The 22,694-nt window shown below is 38.9% G+C and overlaps 1 protein-coding gene across 2 annotated transcripts in view; it reads left to right on the top strand.

The window, feature by feature from the left end:
- The window catches only part of Tlk1 (tousled like kinase 1), a 118,098-nt gene that overhangs the window by 49,412 nt on the left and 45,992 nt on the right, over positions 1–22,694 (top strand). For both annotated transcript variants that reach the window (XM_036184190.1, XM_036184191.1), the window contains exons 3-4: positions 4,905–4,976; positions 21,650–21,725. In XM_036184190.1, the coding sequence (XP_036040083.1) occupies positions 4,905–4,976; positions 21,650–21,725 (148 nt within the window). The remainder of the gene's footprint in view (positions 1–4,904; positions 4,977–21,649; positions 21,726–22,694) is intronic.

Genomic DNA, 22,694 nt, shown 5'->3' with positions numbered 1-22,694 from the left:
TATGTAAGTGATTAAAAGAAAAACAGGCCCTTACAGAAATGAGTTACTTTGGGGTTAGGAAAAGTACCTTTTTTTTTTTTTTTAAAATAGCTTACCAAAATGTATTTTCCTAAGATTATTGTAGAACAATAACTTACTTAAACTAGCATGCTATTTTAAAATATTCTGTATAGAGAATTTATAGATTACTTCTATTTAATAGCAGATTTTTATGGTGGTTTAATAAAATTTTTGTTTTCCTTTTGAGACAGATTTTCTCTGTGTAACAGTCCTAGCTGTCCTGGAACTCATTCTGTAGCCCAGGCTGGCCTTGAACTCACAGAGATCCGCCCGCCTCTCCTTCCGGGGTGCTGGGATTAAAGGCATGCGCCACCACTGACTAGCTAATAAAATATTTTTAAGATCTAGCTTCAGTCTAATTTTTATTTATTTTTTATTTTTTTTTATTGAGCTGAGGATCGAACCCAGGGCCTTGTGCTTGCTAGGCAAGTGCTCTACCACTGAGCTAAATCCCCAACTCTCAGTCTAATTTTTAAAACCAAAGAACCAAAGTATTAAGTAAATCACTTCATGGCCCAGGGTACTGTGAACAAATGGGAAAATGCATATTAATTCTGACACAGCAGGTAAAGTTAAAAATAAATGGTATTTATGAAGAAATTGCTAGTTTTACTATCCAAGGAATCTGGACTAAGACTGTTAACATTCAAATAATTGACCTTAAATAGGAATGCCTGGAACCAGATGCTATGGCTTATATCTGTATTCCAAGCACCTGAGAGGCCAAGGCAAAATTGTAATTATAATTATATCATCATAATTCATATAATGGTGGCAGAGCCATTGAAATAAATAGCAGAGCTCGATAGTAGTCAGAGAATGGTTCATTACATTTGCTTACACAGCTTATTTAGTTACATGACCTAGTACAGCCAAGTTATTACCTCTCATATTGGAATAAAGATTAGTCTAAGGATTGTTACAGAAGAAAATCACAAAGGATTGACAAATGAGGATACACTTGGTCAAGTCACTGATTATAAGGCGTTCCAAAATTAGTAATACTTTTGCATATTAACAAATGGAAAGTAAGTTTTTGAAAAGATATCCTGTATAAGAACATAAAATTATGATACTTCAAAATAAATCTGACAAAAAGATACTTGACAATTTCACCAAGGGCCGTAAAATGCAGAGAAATCAAAAAAATGCCTGAAGCCGGGCATGTCTTTAATCCCAGAACTCCAGAGGCAGAGCCAGGTGGATCTCTGTGAGTTTGAGGCCAGCCTGGTCTACAGAATTCATTCCAGGAAAAGCGCAAAGCTACACAGAGAAACCCTGTCTCGGAAAACAAAACAAAACAAAACAAAATGCCTGAATGAATAGAGCTGCAGTACCTAGGAGTGGAAAGACTCAGTGTTATAATGCTGTTACCTCTTGTAAGTTTATAGATCAGTGCAATATCAGTTAAAGATTGCAGTATTCGCCCGGCAGTGGTGGCGCACGCCTGTCATCCCAGCACTCCGGAGGCAGAGGAAGATGGAGCTCTGTGAGTTCGAGGCCAGCCTGGTCTGCAAAGCGAGTCCAGGACAGGCTCCAAAAACTACAGAGAAACCCTGTCCTGAAAAACAAAAACAAAAACAAAAACAAAACAAAAAACAAACAAACAAACAAACAAACAAAAAAATAATAATAATAATAAGATTGCAGTATTCAGGGGAAGGTAAAAATTAATAAACCTCCAAAATTTGTATCAAAATGTAAATGTCAAGATGCCAAGGTATGAAAACATACTTGTGAATTCAAGGGTAGGTGGGGCTAAGTAACTTATCAAGATAGTATTTAAGGACAGTACAGAGCTGGGGGAGTTGTGTGCCAAGAAATACGGTAAATTTAGACTGTGGTACCAACACAAAAGTAGAAATTAACAAAACAGAGTCCAACAACAGATCCATTACATAATGATTTAGTGATGTGGAAGACAAGGAGCTAACTGTTAAATCATCCAATCTTCTACCTTTACAGAAGTATGTGGCCCTGCCTCATTTAATTTGATAGTATGTAGTACTTTAATTTGTGGTTAAATTAGTATTTCAGTGCTTACATTTTTACTGTAAATTTATTCATAGCCAAACTTAATGACTCCATTTTACATTTCCTTTGTGAAGCTTTTTGTTTTCTCCACAGTTAACAGTTACTGATTGGATTAGTGTCATCTTCCTTGTACTTCTCAGTAGAGAGGTGCAGATATCATTTAAAAATACTAATTATCCCCTCTTTCCCTTGTTCTAAACCTCTCCCTTGAAGTGCTTCATGTTTTCTAACCGTGGCTGTTTGCTCTGCTCCTCTGGAATGTGTACTATCCTAAAATTGCTCTTCCAACCCTGAGTATTTATTTCTATCTGATTTGTATATTCCCTGTATCCCATATTTTCTGTCTCTTGGGTTATTTCTTTGTTTTGGTTGGGCACATTCTCTAATCATTTCCTTTGGAAAAGAACTTGGTGAATTTGAAAATTTGCATATTTTCTTCCTGTAATTTTTTGGTTCATTTATCTAGGAGTAGAATTCTAGATTGGAAGTCATTTTTCTCAAATTTTGAAGCATTGTTTGTGTTACTGCTTGTCACTCTGGTACCATTCTGATTTCTGATCCTTGTGATTGAATTATTTCTTCTCTGAAGCATTTTAGGATCTTGTCTTTATCTCTAGCATTTAATCTTCATTGTATGTGCCTTGAGCTTAGATGAACTCTTAACTGATTCTGTTTTGGGGGGAAAAAAAGAATGTTTTGTTTTTCGAGACAAGGTTTCTCTGTGTAGCCCTGGCTGTCCTGGAACTCACTCTGTAGACCAGGCTGGCCTTGAACTCACAGAGATCCACCTGGCTTATTTTTGAAAAATTTTATTTTAATTTAATTTTCTGTGTGTGTGTGTGTGTGTGTGTGTGTGTGTGTGTGTGTGTGTGAGAGAGAGAGAGAGAGAGAGAGAGAGAGAGAGAGAGAGAGAGAGAGAGAGAAGGGGTGAGGTGGGGGGAAGGGTGGAGGTCAGAGGATAAAACTCAGGTTGTGAGGATTAGTGGCCACCTCTCCAGCTCTCTTCTTTCTTCTTGGTCTCATGTGATTTGGAGGAGAATTGTCACCTAGTTTGTGGGTGTTTCTGGCGCTTTTGTCAATTTGGGCTCTTGTTACACCTTTGTTTTTCTTGTAATAACTTGGTAAGATGACCCGTTTTGTTTGCTTTTTGAGAAATCAGATGGCCTGAACACTAAGGTGGTTTAGGCTGTGCCTTCAGAAATCTGTGTATTTACACACCTGTGGTGAAGTGTGTATGTTTTTGGCAGCCAGAGATCAATGCTGGTGCCTTCTTCCATCACTACACACTTTATAGAATTCTTAATTTTAATATGATGCTTTTGGGTGTTTTGCCTGCATGCATGTCTCTGCCTCAGCAGTGTTGAGAGGACAGGTACATGCTGCCACTGCTCCGGGACTGGACTCAGGCCCCTCGCTTGCCGCCTGCCACTTGAGCCATCTCTCCCTAGCCCTGCTGCTCTTTCATCTGGACATCTCTCTCCCTTTATTGCTCTTGTACCTACTGTGCTCCTTTTAATTCCACATCCAGTAACGTGCACTCCCTTACGTCCTTCCCTTTTACGGACAGGTCTTTCCAGGATTCATTTAAGATCACTGGCTCAACCTTTTTTAGTTGTGGATGGACTCCTTGTACTCAGTAACTATTTCAGAGGCAGGGGTCTCCGACTGCAGCTTCTGACCTTACATTGTCTGCTAACTTACTTTCGGAATGGGGCTTGCTGTTTGGTGACATCCCGTTGTCATTCTGCAGACAGCCTTTCTCTTATTTGCTATTTTCCATACAGGTCTTGTGGTTGTTTGTGCATTGTCCCCACCGGCTGTTTTAGGGAGACTTGGTGGAAATTCTTGTCACTTGGCTTTATTGTTTGTGTCTGTAGATTTTTGGTAACTGTTTTTTGTGTCTGTCTTCATGGGGTTTTACAGATGGTCAGAAACGTTGCCACTACCTGCATTACTCCAGATCAGAATTTCTAAGGACATGTCTGCTCAATTTTAACTTTGTCCCAGTACTCCTTACTCTTAACCATTTCAGCTCCATTCTGTGTTGATAGCCTTACAGGTTCATAACAAGAAGTGGCTCACAGTTGTCACCAGAAATTTATCTACAGATAATTAGGCCAATTTGTAATTGAACAGTAAGATTTGTAACTACTCTTACAAAGGAGAGGGACATCTGAGGATATCAGTTGGTTTGCATTTGTGTAGTAACGTGTCATCATCATCAGGCCAAAACATTCCTTTAAGGATAGATCCAAGACACTGATGTGAGTCCACAAAATGCTAAGCATTGCAGAAGCAAAGCAGATACTAACCTCCTAATAAAAAGCTTGTGCCTGATCATCACTGCTTAAAAATACATTGTCCAGAAAATGTGGAAACTGGAGCAAAGCAGTTAAGAGTTTCTTAAGTCAAAATAGAACCAAAAAAGGCAGTCTTTCTATGAAGAAAGAAAGTATGAGACATGGAATGCGATCATTTTGACGGAGGCACATGGATGATGCTTTCTTGCATTGGCTGGTAACTTTAGTGATCTTGTATCCCAGACATGGCCCAATTCCTTTGCTTTTGAATTGATGTAAAAAAATCACCAATACAAGTAAGATCCTCGAACAGCAGAATTTTGGTAGCTTGACAAGTGATTCCAAACGTTTGTGGCATTGAGAACATGGTATTTTTTGTATTTACCTTGCTTGGTTTCCTTGTTTGAAGAAATCATACTTGATTTTCATATATATAAAGATTGACTTTATACCTTGTAATATGTTTCTTTAACATGACTCCTAATTTTCACCTTTAAAAATCTTTCACAGGCCTCAACAAATAATGAAAGTTCCAATCACAGTTTTGGAAGCCTAGGGTCTTTAAGTGACAAAGAGTCAGAGGTAAGTCACTGTATTTGAAATGTGATGCTGGGAGAGTAAAAACTGGAGTCCTTCTTTAAATGAGTATCCCCCCCTTTGCCCTAACAACTGTGGTACTGAAGGTTAATTTAAAGTTTTCTTCTAGAATTTTCGATGTAGTCCCCCACCCCTCGGGTGGTGCTGGTAGGGAGTGGGGGAGGCCTCAGTGAAGCACAGTTTAGATTGAAGGTTGCATTTGACATTTGAAAGAATACAGGTTTTTGATTCTGTAGCTTAATTTGCACATGAATAATACAAAGATGTTAGCAATAGAAGGCCAGCCATTCCTGGTTTTATAAGATGAAGGTAGGTTTTGAAATATGCTGCAGTTCAGTTTTTAAGTTTTTAGTATTTCCCTTCTTAGTTTGATCTTTATAAGGGTTTGTGTACTTTCCTAGTTATAAAAATACATCTTCTTTATAGAATTTCTCGTGGAATCAAGCTGATGGGTTTCATTTTGCATATTTTTAAAAAATGTGATAAATCCCCTTTTCTAGCACCCATTTACTAACCTCACCAAGAAAGAACGTGGTATTTATAAGTGGACATTTAGGTCCACGGTATGGTCCATTCTGTGCATGATATACTTGATGGCGTCTTCTAAAAATGGTGGACACGAGTGTGTTTGGGTTTATATTCATGTTTTGATACAATGACTTTTTGTGGGTCTAGCCTTTCAGGTTATTGAATTCTGTCCATTTTAACCAATGTATGTGTGTATGTATGCGGCATGTATATGTTCGTGTTTTTCCTGTCGGTGTGACTCATTTGTACTTGATTCTTGTAGTCTTTTTCTGTCAGTAGGTCGTTAACACTCAGGAATTTTTACTGCATTTGGCTTCCTTGTTCAGTGGAGAGAGAAACTCGAAGGTGGCATCTTTCTAGCTGTTGTTATTAGCCTTTCTAGGAGCCTGTAGGTAGGCAGTTGTGTGCAGTTGTACAGGCACCCTACACTCCACGGGAGTGTGGCACAGGGTTCTCACTCATCAGGCTTTCCTTCCACAGAGACAACTGGCAGGCAGCTGAAAGGACTGAGCAAGTGCCGGGACTTTATCCGCAGTAGGTCCCCTGAGGTAAGCGTTAGTTGCCCTGTAGCCTCAGTTATCTCAGTTGAGTCTTTGAGATTAGCACCTGTGTACTAAGACCTCAAAATAGGCTAGTTCTCATCCAAGCGGAGTTCAAAACCAACCAAACCAAAAACCAACTCATCAAGAATAGTTCTACTTTATTTCTTTGGGACTTTGGAATATTCTTGATATTTTTCATAGAAAAATTTCACATGTCCTTTCATAATCTTGTGTTATAAAGAGCAATAAAATAACTAGGTGTTTTTTCCTTTCTGTTAACCATATACATACATACATATATATATATATATTTCAGTAGCAAAACATAGTAAACGTTAGATTCCCTACATAAGATCTTCATAGGGGATGAAGTGTTTCATGTTAACCAATATTCACAATGCAAGTTATAGATAAAATATTTGGATTATTTTAGAGGAATTAATCTATAATAAAATTTCCCTTGAAAGAATTCCATGGCTATATTTTTAGTTGCATTTTAAATAGCTGCATTACTTGTACATAGATTTATTTGTTTAGACATTTTGAGCAGTAATAGAAAATCTTGAAAAAATCATTTGGCTTTTGCTGTCCTGTGTTCTGTATATGGGATTTTTACAAATTGATAGTTAAGCTTAGTGGCACAGTATTTTGACATTTTCTCAGATTGTACATGTTCCCTAATGTTCAAAGAAGTGACTTATATTATTTGTTCTACATTCCATGTCAGAAGTTACTTATCTAAGTAAAATGAGTCTCAGGTTCTCTCTGTAGCAGGAACCTTAATGAGTTTCCTTGAGGTGAAATTCCATGCATACCAAATATGAATGTTCATAGGTCATGATTTAAAATATTGGGAGTAAATGGTCGTGAGGTAGAAGTACTTTTTGTGCTAAATAGGCTGAGTAGTATAATTTAGGTAGTATCCTTTACCTCCTGACATCACTTTTCTCTTTTGGTAATCTGTTTCCTGCTTGTTGTTTTTGAGAGAGAACCAAGGCCTTGATACTCTACTGTTGAGCTACAGTCCTAGCACCCTTAATATCTTTTTAAAATAATAGTGTTTGTTTCTGCATGCAAGCCATACTGGAAGGTTTCTTTATGTTTTTAGTTAGCTGTCCTCTCACCTAACTCTACCCAAAGCTCAGTTATTTTAACTTTTCCTCCTGACATTTACTTACAAATTTGAATAGAAATGTGTGTACATCCTGTTTTTGGTCATCAGTTGAACATTATCTGTTTGCTCTTTTACTACTTAGGATTTAACTCACTCTTGCCTCAGTTGTCTCCTGTCCACACACCCAGAATCATAGTGTCTTCTCTCTTCTTACTATTAAAATACCTGAAAAATACCTCATAGTCAGTTCAAGTTAATTGAATTTACTTTAATTTATACTTTTAGTTCATCTATGTATTACTGAATATGCACCTATGACTTATTTTTATCTGTAGGATTACAGAATAAAAACATTTTTCAGGTATTGGAAAGTTGTCTCAATCAGTAAAGTGCACTGTGCAAAAACAGGGACCTGAGTGTGAATTCTTAGCACCCCCACACAAAACTGGGCGTGGTGGCATGCCTTTGACCCTTGTGCTCAAGGAGACAGATCACTGGGATTTGTTGCAGCCAGTCTAGTCCATCAGTGAGCTCCAGGTTCAGTTCGATACCCTGGTTCAGAAAATAAGGCAGGGAATGAGGGAGACAACTGACATGAACTTCTGGCCCTCTACATCCTTGTACATTTCTTCACATGGACCCCCCCCCACATCACACCCGAACTCTTCCCTCTTGATCATGCAGGTACTTGGTAGATAGGGAGGTTCTTGTTTGTTTTCTTTCACATCATTCTAAGTCTATTACACAAACTTCAAAGCCAATATGAGCATTTATTGGGTAGCAGTTGTCTGCTTACCTAGCCCAAGCACAGAAGAAGAAAATAAATAGGAAATCATCTCTGCCTTCCAGTGAAATTAGCATTTGGGAGGGACAGACTGACATTTAAACAGTGTTTTCTGAACAGTGTGAGTGCAGGATACTGTGAAAGCCAAGAGTAGGAAACCTTCAGTTCTATGGGCCTGCAAGGGAAGGTGGACAGAAAGAGATGAGGAGGTGCCTTAGCATCCCAGAGGATAAGGCAGAATGTGAGAAGGCGGCAGGCTAGGGGATTGTGGTGTCTTTGCTTCTGTGTGGAAGCATGGCCAGTGGAGTTTCGGAGATAATGGCGGAGGTTCTTGGGCCTAAGGCAGTTAAGACCACCAAAGACACTTTACCAAGCAGCTTAGCAGATCTCAGTGGCTTACCAACTTCTGGTATAAAATGATGGGAGATGGGGATCACATTTTAAAGGCCCTTGAATTTCATGGTGAGGAATTTGGTGATGGGACAACTTTGAAGTGGGAGAAACAAGCAATAAACAAACAAATAAATAAATAAAAATAGGCGTATAGAAGGTTCCCCTGGTCTCAGGGTAGAGGATAGAATTTGAAGGAGATGAGACTTGAGTTGAGGGCGATGACTTTGTGACACAGGTTGCCTTCTTTATAAAATGCCAATCCCTGAGAGAGGCTCTAATTATATTGTTCTCCGTGTTGTCTGTTAGACTCTGCTCCCACCTCCATCCTTAGAGTTCACTGAGAAGTTACTATGACTGCCACCACCTGGGCCGTTTTCAGACTTTAATGTGCAGTGAGTCCCTAGGTGCTCAGGGCAGTAGTTCTGTGGCTTTTTTTTTTTTTTTTTTTTTTTTTTAATTCTCTTGCATCCTACTAGATTTAAAAAGAAGAATGAACAGAATTTGATATTGGGAAAAAGAAGGAAAAGGAAGGAGCCTAGATGATTCAAAGTGTTTTGCCTTTGAGATAGACAGCAAGAAGGAGAGTAAGTAGATGGTAGTCAGTTGAGTTCTTGGTAATCTTGCGTTTGTCTTCCTGGGATGGACAAGTGAGGTGGTACTGCAGGTAGCAGAGGACTAGAGGGAAAGACCTAGACGTCTCTGGCATGGGTAGTACTGAAGCCTTAGGTACAGACAGCCACATCTTACAACGCAGTCTCAGGGCTCCTGCGGTCCCTGAAACTTGCTCCAGGGAGGTTTGGTAACTGTCCTATCACATCACTTTCTTTTCTTAGAGTTTGTGGAGAATTTCCAGACTATACGACACATGATGACATCACACTGATGATCTATGCATTATGCATTTGTATGTCCTAGTATGATGAAATGTTGAAATTGTAACCTCCCAAATGAAAGCTGTTTGGGTTGTACTAGCTTTTCTATCACTGTGGTAAATACTGACGAGAGCAACTCAAGGAAAGAAGTTTGCCTTGACTGTCAGGGCTTGTGAGGAATGAAGAAATGGCAGACATACACAAAGAACAGGTGGGATAAGGTGGACATTTTGATGATGATGAGGAAACTCAGCTTGCTTTATTTTACCCATCTGAATGGAAGAGGCAGGTTTCTTGTATATGGCTGAAGGAAGAGGTGGGGTTACTGTACACAGCTGATCCAAGAGACAGTTTAGCTAATCTTAGTAAGGGGTCTCTTGGGGAAGCAGTCTCAGGCTGTGTCACATTTAGTGCTCACAGTGTCAGTGGACCAGGAGTATTAGGGTCCTTGGCATACCTAATCTCAGGTCAGCAGCACACAGTTGCTAAGAGCTCCCTCCACCCCAGTGGGTTTGTTTGACCCATACTTCGGGAGCTTAGTTCATCATGGTAGGAAGGCAGGGCAGTGATAGCAGCTTTAGTGGTGGTGGAAGGAGCATAGGGCAGCGGGTCACATGGGGTCTATGGCCAAGAAGCAGAGAGATGAGCGCTGGTGCCCCACTTGCTTCCGCCATTTTATTCAGGCTGAGATCATCTTCATTCACAAAAATTTATCTTCGAAGTGGTCTAACTCCCAAGTTAACATTCTGAATTAACCATCACTGTGTCCTCAGCAATATTAGAGAGTTATAGAGGGATCCTGAGACCTAAGGGTTTGAAAGCTGTTTCTGTGAATGAGTTTACCTTAATAGTATGCTTGTTGCTGAGAAATGTCAGCAGATAAGATGGATATTGTAGACAGAGGTGAACTCCCTGTTCTGATAGTAGGCAGTGGGGAGAACAGTGAAGAGATTAGGAACAACTGTAAAAGCCCTGAGAGTTGACACATAGGCTCAGGTTCCATAGATGGAGGGGATCGAGGTGCTAGAGCGTAGCTGGAGAAGAGTGACTGGAAAGGGATGGATAGTGACAGCAAATGTTGGCTGCTTTTGACAGACTCTCGACGTGACAGAGGGACAGAGCCACAGTCTTGATGTGTCTATAATACAAAAAGGAAGGACCCTAGCAGCATTGGGGAGGAATCACGAGAGAAGATAGGAAACCAGCCCCCCCACACGGTGTGAATGAATAAAGTCCAGATGGTAGGTGGGCTTTGGTCATAGGCAGAGCTAGGACAGAGGTAGATAGTCCAGGATATCCAATAGCCTTTTTTCCTAACACACACACACACACACACACACACACACACACACACACACACACACACACACACACCCCTTAGGTAGATAGTCCAGGATATCCAATAGCCTTTTTTCCTAACACACACACACACACACACACACACACACACACACACCCCTTATTGGTGTATAAACATAGAGCCATGTGTGGTACTCTCCTACTGAGCTTTACTCCAGCCTTGTTTTTCTGTTTTAAAAGTAAAGTGTGAATGGATTTTGGATTTGAGGACGGCTAAAATTTCACAAAAGCAATCGTCATGCTACCTTCAGAGGTTAGAATTAAGGCATGTACTTTATCTGCTGTTCAGCTTTGTCAAGGAGACTGTTTCCTAATTACCAGTAGTCCTATGGTCTTTCCATGATGTTAAGCCTGTTTGCAGGTCTACAGGAGGAGTCTTCCCTGTGTGAATACAGTAGCTTTTCCCCTTGAGCTTTTTCTAAATTCTGAATGGTTGCTGTCCTCACCCACTTAGCTTGGTAAACCAAGATAAATCAAGTAATTTCTAGCTTGTTTGGAATTTATGATTACAAACACTGTCACTCTTCCCACTCTGTCTCTACTTTTGGGTGTCCTAGGATGTTTTTCTCTGCCTTGCTTATATCATTGAATTATATTATTTTCTATTTTATTTTATTTTTTGGGGGGTTTTCGAGACAGGGTTTCTCTGTAGCTTTGGAGCCTGTCCTGGACTAGCTCTGTAGACCAGGCTGGCCTCGAACTCACAGAGATCCGCCTGCCTCTGCCTCCCGAGTGCTGGGATTACAGGCGTGTGCCACCACTGCCCGGCTGAATTATATTATTTTCAATAATTAACATAGGAGAAACATAGTAGTGTATCTGTGTTTCTTATGTGTACTTATATAGAAAATGTACTCCACAACGTCCATGTTTATAAAGCAGACACGCAACCATATTATTCCACCTGGCCTCAAATTTATCTGTAATGCTCACCTTTTGTAATACTGCCTAAGCTAAACTAGAGTTGAACAGTGACGTTTACAAATACATTTTATTGCCAGAACTAGTTTACTCTTTATCTCCTTGGGTATTGTTGAGCTGTATCCCTTTGCCCCCGGTCTTGAACTTGTGTTTCTGTTTTGGGAGCTTTGTGTTATTTAGCATTAAGGACATTTGCTCAAGGTACACAGAGTCTGAAGTGGGTGCTGCACTCGGAGCACTCCTTAGTTCTACTCTGTTTAACATACACCTTCAGCTCTCTCCCTCCCTCTGCCCTTCCCTTCCTCTCGCTCCTCCTCTCTGCCAGGTGATTGATGTACATACAGAGACAAGCCAACAGCCACAGACAGGACCTCACTAGCCAGCCGCCTTTCTTTAATGCTCTAGTCTGAACACTCAGTAGAAAAAGGTGAGCCGGAAATGAATTCCATCATAAATAAGTTGGAATTTTTTTATTTTTATTCCCATTTCCCCTAATACATTGTTTTGCTTTTGCTTTGATTGAATGCTCAATTTAATGTGGGTGGGTGGTAGTGGCGCACACCTTTAATCCCATCTTGGTCTACGAGTGAATTCCAGGACAACCAGGGATACACAGAGAAACTAGTACCTCGAAAAACCCAAACAAACAAACAAATAAACATATTTTAAAGAAGTTAAATAAAATGATAAACATGCTCAGTTTAAAATGGGCACAGGTAGCTTCATGGCCTCATCAGTTTTCAGAAATGCTCCTTGTGTCCTGTGGCCCCAATTGTTTTCTGAAGGGTTTGAGTGGGAGAGAGGGTGTGGTGTCCTTGTGGTTCCTCCTCTGTTTTATCTTTTTCACCAGTCATAGTTCCTGAACCTGAACTCTTACTGTGTCAGCTGTTTTCTAAGAAAAGAAGTGAAGCAGCCTTGCTGTGTACAGTGAGCACTGTACAGTGACTCTTGTCTCAGCATGAGCACTGCAAGAGAAGTGGGGTTTTGTGACAGTGACGGGTATGCGTCACCTTATTCAGACCAATAGTCAAAATGAACTATTGGAAATGATACCTGGAATTTCTTTGTAACTTTTCCTTTCATTAAAAAAGAAAAAAGTATCCCAGTACTTGGGAGGCATAGGCAGGTGAGTTCAAGGCCAGCCTGGTCTACAGAGCGAGTTCCAGAACAGCCAAGGGCTGCATAGAGAAATGCTATCTCAAAAAACTGAGAGGGGCGGTATTTTTCCATAACACCATGCAATAAAGGGTACATTCTTAATAAGGATCAATATTTGATAGAAAATTCAAAGGGGGAGGGTGTTGCTAGTTTTATCTCTTGCCCAAATATATACATGGTTAATTTCCTGAAAGTGTGTTGGGGGTGGGGTTGAAGGAAAAGTGCATTGTCTGTCATTGGTTATCTGCATTAATTTCCATCAAAGTAATATTTGGTTTACTGTTCTCAAGCAGAATAAACTTCCAAGCTTTTTGAATACAAAACTGCCTGGAAGATGAAAGTGACATTGCTTTAATTTAAGTGGGATTGTTTTAAGTTCAGTCTCGTATAGTGCTTGATATATTCCAGTAGGTGATCAGTGAATGTTTCTTGACAGAGTAAGTTACCATCACTGTCAGCCCGTCACCTTGACAAAGTTTTTCACCCTCTGTCAGCACATCCTGCCCCTCCGCTCAGCTGCTCACACACATTACCTAGTGTTTAAGATGAGAACACTGTGTAAGTTCATCTAAACACACAATTGCCAGACTTTTAGGTGTCAAGATTGAGCTCTACACTGTAGCACTTCTATGTTAGTAAGAATCCCAAAGAACTTTCTAAAATTTTTATTTATTTTGTTTTAAGAGCATTGGTGTTTTGCCTGCATGTATGTCTGTGTGAGGGTTTCGGATCTGAGTTACAGACAGCTATGAGCTGCCATGTGGGTGCTGGGAATTGAACCTACATCGTCTGGAAGAGCAATCAGTGCTCTTAACTGCTGAGCCATCTCTCCAGCGGCCCCCCCCCCCCCCAAGAACTTCTTAAATATAGTTTACAACTATGATTATTTACCATTTTAGGAATTTTAAAAAATGTAGTAAGATATGTAAGTACACAATCCATAAATTATCAGTAAAAATCATCCTGTGTTTACACAGCCTCTGAGTGAGTGAAAGCTCAGTATGCCAGCCATGAGTAATTCTTACGCGCTTACCAGAGCAGGATCTGTGAGGCTTAACATTTTACGCTGGATAATTGGAGAAGCAGAGGATACTGTCCTATATTGATAGTAGTACTGTGGGGCTCTCTATCCCGATAGCCAAGGTAGTGTGAAACTTACCAGATAATCACCTAGTCTTCTGAAAAAATGGTATATTGAAGTATAGAATCTTCAGGTTTGAGATCATTTGTAGCAGTTGTTGGATACGCCAGTCCAAGTGTTCATTTTACACACATGACTCTTTGATTGCATTTTAAGGGCTTGGGGGTCAAACTGACAGGCTGAACATTTTGTTTTCAATATTTTATTCTTTAGTAGAGTTTTTAAAATACTAGAAAGATATTTTTATGGCAACAAAATACAGTGAATATTTTACTAATGTTCTTCCTTTCTCATTTCCTAAAATAACTGGGTAACCATGACATCTTACTGCCCAGTGAACTTGCTATAGTATAATTAGTTTTCTGCTATAATGGCACAATTTCGGTCTTTAATTGTACTAGAAGATTATAAGGAGTGGTAGTATTATTTATGTGTGTGGGTGCTTTGCCTGCTTGTATGTCTGTGCACCACGCCATGCCTGGTGACAGGGGAGGCCAGAACAGGGTTTTGGATACCCTGAAACTGGAGTTCTGGGAAATGATCCTGGGTTCCCTAATTCAAAGAGCAGCCCATACTTGTAGTTGTTGAACCATCTCTGTAGCCTAAGAGTGATATTCTTTGGTTGGTTTGGTTTGGTTTTTGGCTTTTTTTGAGATAGAATTTCTCTGTGTAACAGTCCTGGCTGTCCTAGAACTCACTCTGTAGGCCAGGCTAGCCTTGAACTCACTGAAATCCCACTGCCCAGATGGAATGATACTCTTAATATTAGAGATTATGAAATATGTATTACACAGGAAATTCATAATTTACTACTCTATAGACAGATAGCCTGATCTTTGTCCCAATGATACATCAAAATCACTTCTAGAGTTTTTAAGGTGTTTTTGTAGAAATAGTTAAATTTGGAATAGAGACTCTTTTAGAAATAAAAGCTTTGTAAGTGATTGAAAATCATTGCCAGTAGATATATGGAAGAACAGTTAAAAATAAGACTAATTATTCCCTCTCCTGAGAAAAATGAAATATATTATTGTGGGAAAAATATAGTGTATGTTTGTATGTGTATGTCTGTGTCAATGGGAATTGAACTTAGAGCTTCTTGTGTCTCAGGCAGATGGTCTATTACTGAGCTGTACACTATATAATACTGTTTATTCATTGTGTGCACATCTTGAAATATTGGTAAGTATTCTCATATATTAAGTATAGATTGATATTGCCTTTGAGATTAAACTTTGAATTGTGCATATGCTACATTTGGTATTAGTCAGAGGTTGAGAAGCAGTTCATATTCTACCACATAGCATTTACACTTATAAGTATCAGAGCAAGTCTGGAGAGGTGACTCACTGGTTAAGCACACTTGATACTTTTGCAAAGGACCCAGGTTCACTTCTCAGCACCCAGATGGTGGCTCACAACCATCAGTAACTCCAGTTCCTGGTGATCTAACACCCTCTTGGCCTCTATGTGCACAGCACACACATGATGAATGCAGGAAGATAGCCACAAATAAATCTTTTTAAAGTAATATCACAGAGTAAGAGTGTGTGTGTGTAGAACTTGTGTTTAAAGTATTGACTGTAATGTGTATGCAAGACAGTTACCACTTCATGTCTGTTATGATGGGACAGAAATTAAAACCACTGTTGTAAATTTTGCAGTTGTAATTACTCTCATAATGCCAAGACTGCAGGGTAAATTATCTCAAGTTATTGCTTCCCAAACCTACCCAACTCATCCTAACAACTGTTCTCTATGCTGTTTGATTTTTGTGGCTCGAAAGCTGCTGACAAGATAATTCAGATAAGGGAGAAAGTTCAACTTTATTTTTATGCTGCATTCTACTTAGTAAAGTCTTAAAGGGAAAGCCAGAGAAAAGAAAATGTCAGTAAACTGTTATGCCACATAATGAAAAGAAAATGGTACACTAAATTACCAAATTACTGTTCGCTAACATTGAAAATTTAGTATGTTCTTTTTAACATCCAGGGATTTGGTTTTAAGTGACCTAAGTAAAAGCTTAGGTTAGAACGGGAGAATAGTAAGTAACATGTTTGTTAGAACTCAGAGTACCAGTCATCATTTCAGTAGTAGACGTCCTTTCGATGCCTGTGGATGTGGGCATGTATGAAGAAAGTGACATATGCAGGTTTTAAAAAATGAACTGTCCATATTGGAGTTGAGTGGTTTCCCATCTCCTTCTTGCTTTTCTCCTGCTTTAATATTATGCTACTATCATGTAATAGAAGCAATACATCATAGAATAGAATACACTCAAAGTTGCTAATATGTTTATTTACTTAGAGCAACAAGGAAAAACTCTTATTTGATGACTAGATTCCAAAACATTGACTATATAAACTTTTATGGTAGGTTTTGGAGTTAGCAACGTAACAGGTTTCCTTTGGGAAGTCTAAGTTTCTTGCATAGATTTACAGGTAATAGTGCATTATTAAGTTTTGTCTCTTTTTTCAGAGATGGACTATTCAAATTCTAGATCATTGTAGCTGAAAATGTCCTTGAATTAGAATGTCCATATTTCATAGTAGATTTTACAAAAATGTAAATAAAACATGAGGAAGCAAGAACAATTTCACAACAACATATGGTATATTCTAATCTAGTTCTTAAAGCATAGAGAAAATAGAATATCTTTTTTTAAAAAAAAAAACTTTATTTAACATGTATGTATGTTTTGTGTGCATGTATGCCTGTACACCACATTGAAACCTGATGCCTGCAAAGTTAGAGGGAGTCAGATCCCTGGAACTGGAGTTACGGACAGCTGTGGGCCTCCATGTGAGTGCTGGGACTTGAGTCCTGGTCTTGAAAGAGCAGTCAGTACTCTTTAGCAACTGAGCAATTTCTCCAGCCCTGAAAACAGAATATTTTACACTTTTGACATTCTTAGGGGAGGGGGCATTAATTTGCATTGACTATTTTTGTAAGGATTGAGGTTTTGATATATACCATCAAGTAACAAAGAGTTTTCCATCGTTACCATTTCTCATTAAACAAGTTAAACTTTGCCAAGAAATGTAGTTAACAATTGAACACTGGGTGCTGGATGACTTACTAGTTAAGAGCCCTTGTCACTGTCATGGAAGACCCAAGTTCAGTTCCCAGTATCTGTACAGTAGTTTGCAATGATCTTTCATTCCATTTCCAGGGAATCGAATTCAATCTTGTGACCTCTGCAGGTACCAGGAATGTACATGTTGCACATACATACATGCAGGCAAAACACCCATACACATAAACTAAAATCCAACAACAAAGATTGAACACTATTCTTAGCAGCGGTAGGCAAAAATTTGTCATGATATCTGTTCACGTTATAGTAGCCATCCTTGAATTTGGTGTGTGGGGTATAAATCATTCAGACAGGCGATGAATTGTACTTTTAAGATCAGTCATTGTCTCAATGAATACTTCACTAAAGATGCTTAGTATAACTTTTCTTTGTATTTTAAAGTGTTTCTAATTTCTTAAAGATTTAGTTAGAGCCAGGTGGTGATGGCGCATGCCTTTAATCCCAGCACTCGGGAGGCAGAGGCAAGTGGATCTCTGTGAGTTCGAGGCCAGCCTGGTCTATAGAGTGAGCTCCAGGAAAGGTGCAAAGTTACACAGAGAAACCCTGTCTCGAAGAAAAAAAAATATTTAGTTGGAAAAAAATTAAATATAACCAGCCCCGTTAGCTATTAATGATTTTATTAAAAGTATTATCTGATGTGTGTTCCATGCTTAGGTTAGGTTTCGTGAACTGTAGCTAAATAGTAAGAGCAAAGTGCAGTGCCTCCTCCCTCTCCATTGATTGCTGTAACCCTTTGTGGATGCATTTGTGTAGAAAACTTTCCTGCTCTCACCTGAGGCTTGTAGAGATAATCCATAATGATTTATGTTCCTCATTTTGCCACAGCACTAGGATTCTGTTTTCTTGACTTAAACTTTATTTGGATTGAAAAAAGTTTTGTATTTTAGCATAAACCAAGAAGCCACATGATTATAAAAACTTTGTTTCATAAACACCTAAGTTTTAAATGAAAGTGCAGCTTTAACTTAGTTATATCACCTCTAGAGTGCTTTAAAATTCGCCTTTGTTTTTTTGAGCAAATTTTCAACTGCTAGAAAATCCTTTGTAAAGGTATGCCTTATGAGTTCAAATATCTTGGAACACTAAATGCCAGAGTAGTGTGTCTTAAACCTGGCGTTTGTAAAGCTGAACGGTTGATGAGTGCTAGTCTTCATTTTTCTCCCAGCCACACTTCTACTGTGTGTTGTTCTTGGGCCTTTTATGACTATGCATTATTTTCACCTCACTAAAACAGTCCAACTTTGCCTCTCTGTTCATCCTTCCTGAGGTCAGCTACAGAGTTAGTTGGTAAAGGTAGAGCAGACAAGAGAAATGGCAGCATATTAAGTAAGGGCAATTAAAAACTTGAAAAATTCTATAGAAAGTATTTGATCTATGCAAATTTTACACCTTATGTAAATACACAGGTGGTGTCATTGATGTCTTTAGATTGCTTCAAGGAAACCATTGGGTGTAATGAGTATTTTTTAAAGTCAGTCTGTTCTTCAAAGGAGAATTGTAATATATTAAAATAAGGTGCCTATTTTAGGTCTGCAGTTGTAGGTAGCAGTGGTATAGGTTGTATCTCTGTAAGCTAGAGCCTTAGCTAAGATGTTTACGTCTGCTTTATTAATTTCTAGAACACATCCTATTCTCTGCAGGCATCTGTGGAGCAGTTAAAAAACTGCAGATGGGTTATGAACTTTGTCAGTGATGAGACACCGCAGCGATTAAATACTTGCCGAGTTTCTGCACATACCGGCCCCCCCCCCCCCATTCTAAATTCTCAAACAGGCTTGTGTACAAATGAATGACTCAGAATTGGCAGTGGTAGATGTGGATTGTTGTTTTGTTTAATACCAATATTGCTCACATTATTTAAATTTAAACTCAAACTATGCACTCACATTTGCATCAGGGTTGCTGGTGGTCTAAACTGTGTTCTGTGTCTTACACACACACACATATACATGCACACATATATTTAAGTGTGTCCATAAATAGAAAATGTATTGCATACCCTATACAAATTACTTGCATTCTTATTAGGGCAGAAGGTGCTAATCCTTTTATATTATGACACTTAAGTTTTGAAACATAAAGTGCCTGGACATATGGGATGATTAATAGGGTAGTCATTGACATAAAAGAATTGATTGGTGTGTTTTGACATCATTATGTGCTAAGCATACTACAGGTACCGTGTTCCAAGTGTGTTCTTTATCCAGTCCCCACATTCCTATGATGCTGATGGTATTGCATTTTAGATTGATAAGAAAATTGGGGCTGGAGAGATGGCTCAGGCATTAAAGGCTAGGCTCACAACCAAAAAATACAAGAAACTTGATTCCTGGGGGCTGAAGAGGTGGCTCAGAGGTTAAGAGCACTGGCTGCCCTTCCAGAGGTCCTGAGTTCAATTCCCAGCAACCACATGGTAGCTCACAGCCATCTATAATGGTACCCTCTTCTGGCGTGCAGGCATACATGGAGGCAGAATGTTGTATACATAATAAGCAAATCTTTAAAAAAACAAAAAAAGAAAATTGATTCCTGGTGTAATACAACAGTGATTATATATAGTACATAATGGATCAAGGGTTTATTCAGAAACCCATGGTGCCTGCCTGGTCTGTTAGGACATTCCATTCCTTACAACTCCAAGTATGTCCACAAAGTGAAAGATTCGCACAAGGGAGAAGCTTTAGGGCATCCCAGGACAGAAGATCTGCATTCAGTAGCGCTGTTCACTGTACAAGCTAACCTCAGTGTGTACCTGGTTTCACAGTCTCTGTCTTCCTCTCACTTTATAGAGCCCTTCTGAATCTTACCACTGCTTCCTCTCTTGTACATCACAGTTGAAATGTTTTCTGGACTTGTCTGTTTTTCATTTCTCCTTCCCTTGTTGTTCCTCAAACTCCCTCTCATTTGAGATACACCTTGTGGCTCTTCCTTGCTGTGATCATGACTTCACTAGTCCACCTCCTTTAAATGAAGTGACCTTTCCCCAGAGGTATAGTTCATTTCCCCTACTGAGAATTGTGTTTGGAGGGATGGGGAGAAAGCTTAGAAGTACTACTTTATGTGTCTTTCAGAACAATCTTGAATATTCTAAAATTCTTACTGAGTGAACTAGGTAATGAATGTTTTCCCAAATATGCTTGAGAACTTGTACATAATATACCACCCCACCCCAGCCCTTTGGTGATAGCTGGAGTGTTAACATTTTAATGGTTTGCAACGAAAGAAATCTGTTTGCCTCAGGTGAATACTCCTTTCTCCTCAGCCCCCAATTGAAATGTAGCGTTCTCAGCCTGTCTAAACCAGTGTTCCTTGGAGTGAACCATTTAGAACATATTCTAATGAAAAAATGCTGATTCTAGTATTACTTTCAAATTGAATTTTATGATTTTTTGTTTGTTTAGTCAAAATCTAAAGATGGACTTCAGTAGGATCTTGGTGTGCTTTAAATTCGGTGTGATGTGAACTTACTCTGAACAATCTTATTTTCTTAGGTGTTAGATACATTTGTTATAGGCTGGGTGAGGTGGCCCACACCTTTAATCCCAGCAGTCAAGAGGCAGAGGCAGGAGGATCACTGTAAGTTCAAGGCCATTCTGGTCTACATAGAAAGTTCCAGGCCAACCAAGGTTACATAGTGAGCCCCCCCTTCCATATATATTTGTTGGCATAGATTGTTGGGAGAAATATGAATAAATTATTATTGGGGGACTTGCTTTTATTTTAATACAGGGTTAAGATTCTTCATAAAGATGGTAAGAAAAAGTTTAGTTTGTTATAGTACTCTAAAAGTAGTTTAACAGGTTTTCCTTAAAAATCTATGGATCATAGAGTTAAAAAACTTAACAGACAATGTATGATGGGTAGATATGTAGTAATGTTTAGAAATATCTTGTAGTTGATTGATTTAGTTTTGATTCAGGGCATGTAGCATGTCAAATAGAGAACATGTAAAGACCTTTTGGACTGTAGGATGCACAAACTAAATTTGATTTGAATTCCTGATGTACAGCACTGGTAGTACAAACCTTGACTAAGTTATTAAGTAGTTACTCACATATTTGTCTAGTAATAACCACATGCTAGACCCTGTAGGGAGAGGGTAAGGTGGGGAGAAGCTAGAACGTTTAAGTTACAGCCAGGAGTGGTAGTGCAAGTCTTGAATCCCAGCACTCGAGAGATAGAGACAGGTGGATATCTGCTTGGGTTACATAGTAAGACTGTCTTTAAAAAGAAAGAGTATAAGCCATGCTCTAAGATCATGATACAAAAACGTGATCAGAGTTGACCTATTGGCCATACTTTGCTCACAACTGGTTTAGAGCATATGGGCTTACTATAATTGTTCTTGAATAGTGATTGCCAGACATTCAGGTGAATGTTCTCTTAGCTTGGGGTGAATATGTCAGTTTGTGTTCTGTCCCTATTTTCTCATTGAAATTTACTTTTTATAGACTAAATATATATGAATAGTAAAAAACAGGAAACAGTTAATGTTCCTCTTTTCTTCACTTAAGAATTTTAAGGGCTAATTATTCTCAGGTTTATCATTTTCCCTGAAGCTAAATTCTATAAATGTGAACTTTAGTTATATCTTCTAAATAAATTGCATGTCAGTGATTGCATTTGCATCCTGTGAGCACTGTTGAATGCTTTATTTGGCCTCAAAAGTAAAGATGATTTTTACATTGACAGTAATAATTTTGCATATTAAGACCATAATTTAAAATTTTGTTAACTTATTTTCCTTAGACACCAGAGAAGAAACAATCTGAGTCATCCAGGGGAAGAAAGAGGAAAGCAGAGAGTCAGAATGAAAGTAGTCAGGGTAAGCGGACGCCGTCCTCCTCCAGACCACCCACAGTGCACCGCTTCACTCGGTCCTCAACTAGCCAGGGCTCTGACTGCTGAACAAACGGCTCTGTGGTTGCATATTTATATCTGTTGTGTATTCTCTGCATTTATAGTAGCTAAGCACTGCACTTTGCATAGAAATAATAAAAGTGTGAACCTGCAGGCCTTTGTACTGTAGGTAGTTAGCTCATGGTTACCGTTTGGGGGCTTAACATTTCCATGTTGTTTACTTGGGCCTAGACTCTGGTAAGCATTTCTTTATCTCCTTTTATTTATTTCTTTTTCTTGTGAATTACAATATTAAAATAGCTTCTTGTTTTTAAATACAAGCTTTATATTTCACTTTAAAACAAGCAACCTATTCTCTATTAAGAAAATAATTACAAGAATAATTAGATTACCTGTCTTTTGTTATGCCCATTTCATCCTTTCTTTTATATCTGCCTTTTGTGATATAAACTTAAAAAGTTATTTTCATTGGGCTATACATGTTCTCTTCAAAAATATTCTCTCTGTCTATATGAGTGTAATGTATGTGCATGGGTGTTTCCAAGTGAGTGTGCTTATGCATTTGTACAGAATTGAGTGTTGAGTGTCAGGATTCCTCTATCACTTTCTGCCTATTTCTTTGAGGTCGGGTCTCTCCTTGAACCTAGTGCTCATTTTTCCTGCTTGGGCTGGAAGCCAGCAAGCCTCAGTAATCCTCCTGTCCCGTCCTGCTTGGAGTGGGAGTTAAAGGTGTATGTAAGATGCCTGTCTTGCTGTGTGGGTGTTGTGGTGCCCATCAGTTCTGGGGCCTGAACATCAATCCACATGATCACACAGTAAACCCAGACAACATGATCTCTTCTAACAGATAACAAACTGGTACTACTATTTAATTTTGGCCCTGAGAAGATGTACAGTATAATGTATAATGATGGTCTTATACATGTTTTGGAGC

This window comes from Onychomys torridus, chromosome 4 (assembly GCF_903995425.1).
Source record: "Onychomys torridus chromosome 4, mOncTor1.1, whole genome shotgun sequence".
Classification (NCBI taxonomy): domain Eukaryota; kingdom Metazoa; phylum Chordata; class Mammalia; order Rodentia; family Cricetidae; genus Onychomys; species Onychomys torridus.
This window is presented reverse-complemented; position numbering and strand designations above follow the sequence as displayed.